The sequence below is a fragment of the Xiphias gladius genome, chromosome 13, assembly GCF_016859285.1.
Source record: "Xiphias gladius isolate SHS-SW01 ecotype Sanya breed wild chromosome 13, ASM1685928v1, whole genome shotgun sequence".
NCBI classification, from domain to species: Eukaryota; Metazoa; Chordata; class Actinopteri; order Istiophoriformes; family Xiphiidae; genus Xiphias; species Xiphias gladius.
Window position 1 is genome coordinate 13,841,299 of NC_053412.1, and position 10,616 is coordinate 13,851,914.

Genomic DNA, 10,616 nt, shown 5'->3' on the forward strand with positions numbered 1-10,616 from the left:
CCAGTTCCGTTTCCATTTTATTCGGTTCCGACCAAACTCGGCGAGGGACCGGTGAAGCTGGACTGGGGTGCCGGGTGAACATCTGCACTTGTGCATTTCTCAGTGATGGACTTCAATAATGCAGTGAGGGTGTTCACCCACAAGCTCCTATACAGGGGGGGTTCACTATCTTTCCAAGCTCAGACGCAATGAATTTATCCCATCAACATTCAGTCCTTTTAGATTAGGCAGCAATGAGACACATTGGAAGTTACATTTTCTTCGAGGAGGACCTGCTTTAAAAGGATCAAATGCTTTTGCAGATTAATTCGCCAAGGACTGAACCACCTTACATTTAACACATTTGACAACGAATGCAGGCTTTGCTTTGAACACATTTATTTATTGGTGATTTTTCTCCTCAGACATTTAAATGTAAATGATGATTACAAAAGAATTAAAAATTAAAACTTTCCACAATACACTGGTAAGTGAAGCCTGATAAAGTTGACAGATCACACAAAAGATCAGGTTTCCCCGATTAACATCTCACTTGACATTTTTACCGTTGTCCAGCCTGTGAGACAAACTATTTTTTTTCCCTGAAACAAAACCACCGATAAAACTACAACAAGCTGAACACCTGAAAAGAAAAAAGAACTCAGGTCAATGTGTGTGGGTGTGCTGCTCTAACATTCCCTCTATTCCCACTCTTCCTCATCAACTGCAGCCTGAGCAGCCTGCGGACTCTTCACAATGCTGTCTTGAAAAGATCCTCCCTGTGGACCCTGAGGACAGAGGACACAAAGTATGGACCAAAAGGGAAGACACAGTGCGGACAGATGACGCAGTCAGGACCACCAGCCTCACTGACATCACAAAGTCAGAAAAAAAAAGAGCCTAAAACAGAGAAGTCAATCCCATTACCTTCCTGGTGTCTCTGGATGCAAGGTTCTTCCTGGGAGGGTTGACTCCTGTGGTACTGGGGGCGCTCAACGCGTACTCCTCTAACCATGAGGGCACTTCCTGCTGGGCCTGTCGATCCCAATCAACACAGACTCATGCAGGTGAGCATGTGCCAACTAAGTATGAATATTCAAATTACTGCTTATGGGTGAAATAAAAGGCTCAGTGTGGGTGGGGCTGTCTTACCTTGGACAGGATTGAGACCAAGGAGCGAGCCAACTGGCCATCAGCATCTGGGTCATAGAAAGACACCGCCCTCCCAGTGTTGCCACAGCGGCCAGTTCTCCCAATACGGTGGACATACTCGTCGATGTTGCTGGGGAGGTCAAAGTTCACCACATGCTGCACATCTGGAATATCCAGGCCACGGGCAGCTACGGAGGTTGCCACCAGGACATGACACCTGCCAGAACGGAAGTCCGCCAGGGCCTGCTCTCGCTCCCGCTGCTCACGGTCACTGCCACACAACACAACCCATCACTTTCTGCATCAAAACAAAGTGGAAATGTAGATTCCCGAACGCGTCATTTACCCATGAATGCTGGTGGTTGGAACCTTCTCCTGGCACAAGAAAGTGGCAATAAAATCCGCTTGTCTCTTGGTCTCCACAAACACCATGCTGCGTTCCGTTCCTGCCACCAACACGAGAACTGTCAGACGATCGACACCAGCTCATGTTCCGTTTGTGGATCAGTTACATTTGGAGCTCAGTGGCCAAAACATATAGAGCTTTAATGCATAATTCAGCCTGAACAAGAGGTGCAGAGTGCTATTTGTTTAAAAGCCACATCCAGGAATGTAGTACTGTCACCAGTAACCGTACCATACTAATTTCAAGCATGTTCATGTACAGGGTTTTCCCTTGGTTTCTGGAGGGCTTGGGCGCTGTGGTGGTTGCGTATTGCGAAAACATGCATTTTCACAAGTTGTTGTTTTTCACACTACACTCAGAAACTAGCAAGAAGAGTGGAGCAAATATGCTCATTGATGAGGTGTGCACTATATCCTCAAGTGATCCCTCACACTTTTTTCAGTGAGTGAACGCACACTGCGCCATGTAAAATAAACACTGGTACAACAGGACTTAGTGAATGGATTTGAACTCCAATTTTCTCACCCTCCTATAGCCATCTGGCAATCTAACAGCGTTCGGCTGCTGACCAAAATATTCGTTTTGGGTTGGATGTCTACAGACAGCTCACTTTCCCGGTGGTCACTAGTCAGCTGACTGAGTTACTGAGCTGCATACCAGTAACTACTTTCTCTGACAGTTAACCGTTTCAGACTTTTTCAGTTTTTTTGAGCTCGTCATCTGTTACAGACCTAATTCTTGGCTTTCTGACAGATTTACCCCCCAGCTTTTTCTGTAGTAAAGACGTTGAGAGACGTTCACTCGTCATGAATTTATTTCCTCTTTTGCAGGAGAACGTGCTACACCAGCCTCCAGGAACTCCTGCATTTTAGGTGGGCCAACCAAACACACCAAACGCATGAGGCTGATTAACTCTGAAAGACTCACAATAGAAGGACTCTAAAACGCTAACTAGCCAATTAACATAATAATAATGCAACACTCTACGAAAGACCATAGTTACACTGTTAATCCATGAATGAAAATGTAATTGTCTAGTCCTGAAATATAGGACCACCCCCACTTATTTAAACATAAGATTCAGGAAAATAAAAATACTGTCTTATATTGGGGGCAAGTCTGGTACCCTCTCTCTCTCCAGAGCAGTAGAAAACTCAGCATGTTTTTTTTCTGTTCATTCAGTTTAGGCCTTGCGCAAAAATGCTCAAGCGCTGAGCTCAAGTCTTATAATGGTAGGGAAAACCCTGATGTACAGTTAGGTCCCTAAGTAGTTGGACAGTGACGCAATTTCCCCAAACTTTTGCATCTGTACATCACCAAGATGGATTTGAAACAAAGCCATCAAGATGTGATTGAAGTGTAGACTTTCAGCTTTAATTCAAGGGGTTTAACAAAATTATTTCATGAACCATTTAGGAATTTCAGCCGCTTCGTTTCAAATCCATCGTGGTGGTGCACAGAGGCAAAATTACAAACTGTGTCACTGTCCATATACTTACGGACCCTACTTTTTAAATGAACCCTTTAGAGTTTCTGCATTTACAAGGAGTACTGTAATAAGCCTTTTAAGCACCAGAAAAATAGTTTTTTGTGTTTAGACTACTACTTAGCTGTTTGGATTGTAATTATTCTGGAAAAAAATATTCATAAAATAACATTGAAATTATTTACCTTGCTATGTTTAGAGGTTTTGTGAACACTGAAAATCAAGAGGCTCGATAAAGCTGCCGCAAAAAAAAAAAAAAAAACCAGTTACCAGTGGTCTTCAGGAGGTCAAGAAGCTGCTCCCTTTTGGAGAATTTGGTGACTTCAATAAATGTCTGCTCCACATCACTGCAGGCTCCGCCCACCACACCCACAGCTAAGAACAAATAGTTGGCCTTCAGGAAGTCAGCCGCCATCCTGTAAAAACACACTTCAACGTTCATAAATGCTCACCAACTATCCCGCTCACGTACAGAACAGCAAGCGGTCCACAGTAAAAGAGTAAAAGCTGTGGTAGACGAAGAACGGACCTCTGGATGTCCTCTGGGTAGGTGGCACTGAACATCAGAGTCTGACGGTTCTCTTTGGATGGCATTCCGGAGGAGCCCACCAGGCGGCGCATGTCAGGCTCAAAGCCCATGTCCAACATACGGTCAGCCTCATCCAGCACCAAGTACCGCAGCTTCTGCAACCCGACCTGAAGCACATACACAATTTAGTTACAAGTTTAACCCTTCAAATAAAGACTGAATGACTTTGATGTGAAGACCAAAGAATTCTGAATTCATTTACCTTTCCTTTTCCCATCATATCCAACAGTCTCCCTGGTGTTCCACACAGTATATTGCATCCCCTTGATATTTCTTTTATTTGGTGTCCAGTGCTAACTCCACCGTAAACAACCACTGAACGCACACATGTTCTACAACATTCAAAGGAAACTAAAATTAAAAGCCAGCAGAATGTGAAACTTCATTCATGGCATCTTTCATTTGTGTCGTGTATTTAACATCTTGCTGGTCAATTACGGTGTTTAATGTTTGTTTTTTTTTTGTTTGTTTGTTTTTAAAATCAAAGTCTAAAATGTACCCAAAGGCAAACTTCCTGGCCTCCAGGTAAATCTGGTTGATGAGCTCCCTGGTTGGAGCCACAATGATGGCTTCAGGCTCCTGCAGCTCACTGAAGCTACTGGCTGCCACGCCATCTACCATCAGCTGCTGCAGAATGGGGAGCAGGAATGCAGCCTGGAGGAAGGAAGACACAATTTAAACTCTGTCCACATGCAAACATGCAGACCGGGTGGTGATTCTCTCTCATCTCACCGTTTTACCAGATCCAGTCTGGGCACAGGCCATGAGATCTCTGCCAGCAGAGATGATGGGGATGCCGTGCTTCTGCACAGGGGTCGGCTTCACATAACCAGATTTGCCGACGTTTTTTCTCAAGGATTCGCACAATGCTGCCTCATCAAAAGTCTGAACACAACAGATGAAACATAGCAGTTCATTGTTGCCCTAAGGTGGTTTGAGTTACTCACTAGTTACGGGTTTTACGCTAGGCCATCAGAAAAGTCTAGGAGGAAATCTTCAAATATAAACGACTGTAACCCGAAGCGGTTTATCAACTAAATCATGAATTAAAAGATTACTTAAGCACTTCTTACCATGAGTGCCTGTGGTGGGTTGGCTCCACAGACGTCAACCATAATGTCATCATACTTGTCAAAGTTGATTCCTGTCTCATAGTGGGCAAAAATGGAGTCTTCATCTTCAGAGAGGGTTGGCGGAACGTAAGTGACCCTCGGTCCTGTGGGTCACCACAGAAACTCTTTAGGTGGGGCAGGAGCGGAACAAGCTTAACCATACTGCAGGATTGCTACATTTATTTACGGTGAAAAGTTCATTTACTTACTATCACCACCACTTGCATCCTTCTTTACCAGATCTCTATCTTCCCCTGCATCGCATACAGATGTCAATCACATAAGTGAAATGTCTAAAACTGAATGGCTAAATCATTCAGTATTTTATCAAAACAACTATTGCAACCTTGAGCAAAGATCTGTTCGTCTTTTCCACGGTAACCTGCAATGACACAAGACACTAAACATGTACTGACATGAAATAAATCACTCATCCAAAAGGTTTAATGATTGCTCATTTACCTCCTCCAAAGCCTCCTCTGCCACCCTGGTCACCACCTTCAACACATTATCAACCAATAGTCATCCGCTCTTCACATTTCTAATTAAGACCCGAATACTTAAATAGCCATACATTTCTTAGCATTTTAGAAAACTAACAAAGATCAATGCGTAACTGGGTTGGATCAAGTACCTTGTCTGAAACCTCCCCCTCCTCTGCTGCCTCGGCTTCCTCCTCTGGACCCTATTCACAACATACAGTACAGAACTACAAGCATTCACATTCAGTGGATAAAGTGTATTTCTTTGTGGAAAAATACTAATTCAGGTTTAAAATAGTCAAACTACAACTAAAACTTTTTTTTGTACTTAATGTGTACGGGACTAACAAAAGAAAAAAAAGAAAAAACACTTGCCATTTTCATACATTCCATCGTTGTCTCCTGTAAAATCAAGGCAGTTAACCTTAAGTTGGCTGATATGTCTTCAGATTAGTTTCACTCAGAACAGACATGTTTCCAGCCGCTTCAAAACCAAACATATGAGAAACATTACCACTGAATTCACTGCGGTCCGTCCTGCCAAATCCTCTGCCTCGCCCTGATTTAAAAACAAAAAATCATCATCATAATGTCAGGACACGATTTCAAAAACGTAGTTGAAAGAATTGAGTTTTATTTGAAATCTACCAAGGGATCCCAACATAATCTGCTAGGGCACTTTTCGCTCTTCACAATTGTTCAGATGGTTTAATGGGCAACTTCATAATAAGACCATTGTCCCTGGAAGCCTACGACTGTCTTCGGCTTTCCTCCATCTCATCTGAGATGTTTCCTTTAATGTTTGAGGTTTGAAAAGTTTGGAATAATGTGATACTTTTCCCGCTGTGAAACTGAGGTGGTGTTGGAATCCTTTGTAACTGTAACCTGACTACAGTTGACCTGCTCCAAGAGCCAACTTTCAAGCCTACAGCCGACTAGTGTTTGATAGTCAAAACAGGTTTTCAGGGGGATATATCTTCCAAGTCGAAAACCTCTATGTCGAGACAGAAAACATGGCCGTACATGATTTCGTTTGAACTATTTGAACATTTACTATCAACAGGTTTTTGTTCCACTGTATTTAACATTTTGCTCAGGTAACTCAGAGTCAAATCTGAGGCGGAACAAAATATTGTCTGTATGTGTGCGTGGGAGAGTTAATCACAGTTCACGTCTCACCTCGACCTCTGAAACCACCTCTTTCTCCTCCTGCATGGTTCAAGCTGTCCACATCTATGAAGAACAAATTGGAGGGTCAGTAGCACTGAGGACTGAGCTAACTGACACCTGTTGCTGGAATACCGCTGGTACTTACCATTCGCATTCTCATCACCACCTAAAAAACAAAAAGGTAAAAGCAGCAAAGTTAGTTTCCTTCTACAATGCCAGTGGAAGTCAGTGTCTTCCCATCTATTCATTACTTTAAACTCCTACTCGAGGGTTTCATTTCAAATCCACACTACACCATATCCTACAACATGCTTACTGGTTCTGTTTGTCTAAAAGCAGCAACGGTGCTTCTTCAGGGTTGCTTCAGTTTGGTGAATGCAACACTAAAACGTTAAGACTAAATGCTTAGGTACAGTTTTGCACACTTCAGTGGCTCACTGATGCTTTTAATTTTCCCCGGCTTGTATCAGAGCACACTGTCCATGAAGCTATGACCAACATTTCTGAAATCGTCCGCCAATCTATTTATAATTTCCAGTTATGCAGTTACGCTTTAGTCTGTACAATGTCTCAAATCACACAATATTGAGATGCCAAAGTGACATCTTGCAACTGACATTGTTACAACAAATTATCACGTAATTGATAAATGCTCAGTCGCTCAACTCACATTTTAGTGCTTGTTTAATAATATGGGATGAATTGGCGTCCGTGGAGAACGAGCTTGTAAATCCTCGTCTGCCTCTGCCTCTTCCACCCCGACCTGGTGAGAAAACAGCAAAAACAGTCTGTATCAATGTCCTCTGGGACAGCGGCAATCGCTGCTCATCCTTTCTACACTTACCCCTTCCAAATTCGCCACCGTCAGTTATCAGGGACTCTCCTTGTGGGCCTAAAAACAAGGTGTTAATTCCCAATACCGCATCATTTTAACTTAGCTATAGTTATCCAGTCATTCTAATTGCCTGCACCCTTTATGCCCACTGTCGGAAGGGAAGTTTTCAGCATATGCTAAAAGACAGGACAATCAGTTTCAAATGTTAAATGTGGATGCACAAGCACGATTAAAGGATCATTTCCGTTCAGAGGGGTAAACGTACCTTCACTTGGGGCATGGCTGGTTAGCGTAATAGAACTAGTAGTCGTTCCCTGTGAACATGGGTAAAATGTAATGTCAGGTGTTGACTGTCTGGGTCCTTGGCAGGGACTACAAAGCTGGACGTAACTGGCAAATGACTGGTTTTCGTCGGCGCTTTGTCGGGTTAAACTCGCTTACCTCTTCCTCCCACTCGTCCATCTTTCGTTCACCTGAAAAATCTATGAAAATACAAGTCTACATTCAGATGCTAGAATTGTATTACAAATTGCTTTAGACCTGCTAATGTTGCCACATATGACAAGGTCGGTTATATTAATCCTACCCAAGTACTGGGCAAAGATATCCGGCCGAAACAAAGTATTTCAATTTAACTGATTACAACAACCGTACACATAAATAACATATAAAGCAATAATAATTATCTCGAAACTTCTTGGAGTGTCTTTGTTAGAGTAACATCCCTTAAAAGTAAACTTTTCAGAAGATTTTGGCACTGCAGGTTGTCGGAAAACCGTGTGACTTAATTGTGCAGCGTTAATTACCAGCCTCGTGCCTTTTTCCAAACTGGTGTTAAGCTAACATTAGCTTAAACTACAATTTTGAATTGTAAGGGGAAGCAACTAGGTCCGATATTAAATCTGTACTATACACGCCCGGTTATCGGTTGGTGCTTCAGTTACCCATAAATATAATCTCGGCCCCTGTACAATCAACTTTATCGAGGTAAACTACGCGTAGCTAACGCCACTGCTACCATTCCTTTGCTAGCGAGGGAGATTATCGCGACAGACTCCGGTGGCAAAGAGCGGGACGTGTCACTGGTGCCTCGATTATGGCCGCAAACACTAACATGACTTAAGTTTAATACAACCTAGACTCGAAGGTGACGGCACACAACTGACGCCAAAATTGGCTAACTCGGCATCAATAGCGAAGTATATAAATAAGAAGAATAAAATAATTATTATTGATATCTTTTCTGGTATCTTAAAGTTATTTTAAAAAAACTGATAGCGGCCATAAAGACTAAATTTCTAACTCATGCATAATCGTACTTGACGAAAAGCTTCCCAGGTAGAATTCGTAGGTTATCGTGGCGCAGCTGGGCTCTGTAAGTCTCCGTCAAGGGTCGTGTGCACTGCAGACAGCTAGCTAGGGTTGCCAGTTCCGCTGCTTTCCCGCCCAACGGGACTACTTTGAAAACACAATTCGAGGTGAATTAAACTGAAAAATAATAAACTGCGGTGTTAGAGGTTTAGGTGTCTTTTCTGGAAATGAAATCTCCTACAAAAAAGCATTTTTGGTATTTGTTTATTTGGTAAAAGGGTTAATCTGTCAGATTTTGCACTGATATTGATGATGATGATGATGAGTAGAAGGCTGTATTGTAGGCTTCCCGTCCTCTTCTTAAATGGTGCACATATGCAATCTCCTTCATTTCCGTTGGTAGATTTGTTCCATCAGTCCTGCTCTCCTCCTAAAAATCAGAGGTATCTGGTGAATTTGCCTCCACCTACTACCTCCGCCATCAAGCTTGCCTTACACCCCCCCCCAGTCATTGAATCCTTTGATATGTCTGTGGAAATGGGTACTTATTATAGTCTTACCTTACACTTGCCTTACTTGGATAAAGTCTAAATTTACCAAGATGATTTTTAAATACCATAAAGCCTTCAGTTCCACAGCAGTGGCTGAGGAGCAGGTTGCTCAAAGCAAGGCGCTTTCCTGGTGAGGCCTCCAGCTGAACAGAGCAGCGGTGACCATATGACTCCAGCTGTACTGGGCAGGTTCCATATGTGGATGTGTGTAACTGTTCTGAGGAGTATTTTTTGCTCCTTATCACATTTTCTGAACTTCATGGTGCTCATTTTTTTCTCTCTTCCATAAAGCCTGTCATTTTTACAAATTATATATGTCACTTGTCATAACATATAGTAACAGAGGGCTTGTCATTCTTTCTGAGGTGTAACCAAAACCCAGGACTTTGATTTTATCTTACTCTATTGAAAAGAAAACAATGAACTTGTCCTCCACTTTTAAAACTTTTAAAACAGCATTTTTCCATTCTCTTGAATGGTAAAATGGTCTCAGAATTTTTTGATCCCATTGTTCATATAAATAATGAGCAGGCCCTGTTGATTCTGATTCTGTATGAAGATGGCAAGAGGAAAAGATCTGAATGACTTTGAAAGAAGGTTCATTGTTGGGGCACGGATGGCAGGAGCTTCAGTCATAAAGACTGCTCAACTGGCTAGTGTTTCAATAGGAACAGTAACTAAAGTGACATCTGCATTTAGATCTAAGGGAAAGACGTCAGTACATAGGGTCGGAAATTGTGGTCAACAATGCGCATTTGAATACTCGTGCATTAGTGTGATATGCTAGGAAAAACATTTGGCCAAGTCTTTCTCAGGTGACTGAGAATGTCAGTGCAAGACATGATCAGACTGCATCATCAAGAACAGTCCGTCAACAATTACATAGAGAGGTATATTATAGTAGGGTTGCAGGGCATAAACCCCTCATTACAAAGATGAAAGGACATTTGAGAGTTCAGTGGTGCAAAAACCAAAGGCACTCGTCTACAGATACGTGGAAAATAGTGTTATGGTCAGATGAGTCATCCTTCACCATATTTCCAACAAGTGGGCGAGTGCATGTATGGCCTACTCCAAGAAAATGGTACAGGCCCTTATGCTTGACCCCTACAGTGAGGGGATCCGATGGCTCTGTTGTGCTGTGGGGGGCATTTTGCTGGTGTGGTTTGGGTCCACTTGTCCCCTTAGGGTTAAGGGTCAGTTCTAATCAGTTCAAAGTCGTTCTGACTGATCACCTTTATCCTGTGATGAAACATTTCTATCCTGAAGGGAGGGGTCTCTTCTAGAACGAAAATGCCCCCATCCATAAGGCACGGAGGGGGGTCACTGAGTGTCTTGATGGGTATGAAAATGATGTGAATCATATGCTATGGCCTTCGCAGTTGCCAGATCTCAACCCAAATGAACACCTTGGGGAGATTTTGGACCATCGTGCTAGACAGTGCTCTCCAAAACCATCTTCAAAACACCAAATGAGGGGATATATTTCAAAAGAATGGTGTCCACCCCTCTAGTAGAGTCTAGAGACTTGTAGAATCAATCC

The 10,616-nt window shown here is 42.7% G+C and overlaps 1 protein-coding gene across 7 annotated transcripts; it reads right to left on the minus strand.

The window, feature by feature from the left end:
- Nucleotides 1-361: 361 nt before the first annotated feature.
- Nucleotides 362-8,650, minus strand: ddx4 (DEAD (Asp-Glu-Ala-Asp) box polypeptide 4). 7 transcript variants are annotated; one of them, XM_040141988.1, is made up of 23 exons: nt 8,531-8,650; nt 7,653-7,693; nt 7,477-7,525; nt 7,221-7,268; nt 7,047-7,139; nt 6,522-6,542; nt 6,386-6,439; nt 5,721-5,765; nt 5,582-5,608; nt 5,359-5,409; nt 5,187-5,222; nt 5,071-5,106; nt 4,934-4,978; nt 4,686-4,828; nt 4,345-4,497; nt 4,112-4,266; nt 3,815-3,944; nt 3,553-3,719; nt 3,294-3,439; nt 1,478-1,577; nt 1,132-1,402; nt 907-1,014; nt 362-767 (listed from the first exon to the last, which is right to left on the minus strand). In XM_040141988.1, the coding sequence occupies exons 2-23, from the start codon at nt 7,671-7,673 to the stop codon at nt 681-683; spliced, it is 1,986 nt and encodes a 661-aa protein (XP_039997922.1). In that variant the 5' UTR covers nt 7,674-7,693; nt 8,531-8,650; the 3' UTR covers nt 362-680. The 7 variants fall into 7 exon arrangements, with proteins under 7 accessions (XP_039997922.1, XP_039997924.1, XP_039997926.1 ...); XM_040141990.1 differs by lacking the exon at nt 8,531-8,650 and adding an exon at nt 8,347-8,510; XM_040141992.1 differs by lacking the exon at nt 8,531-8,650 and adding an exon at nt 8,235-8,292.
- Between the last annotated feature and the right edge of the window lie 1,966 nt (nt 8,651-10,616).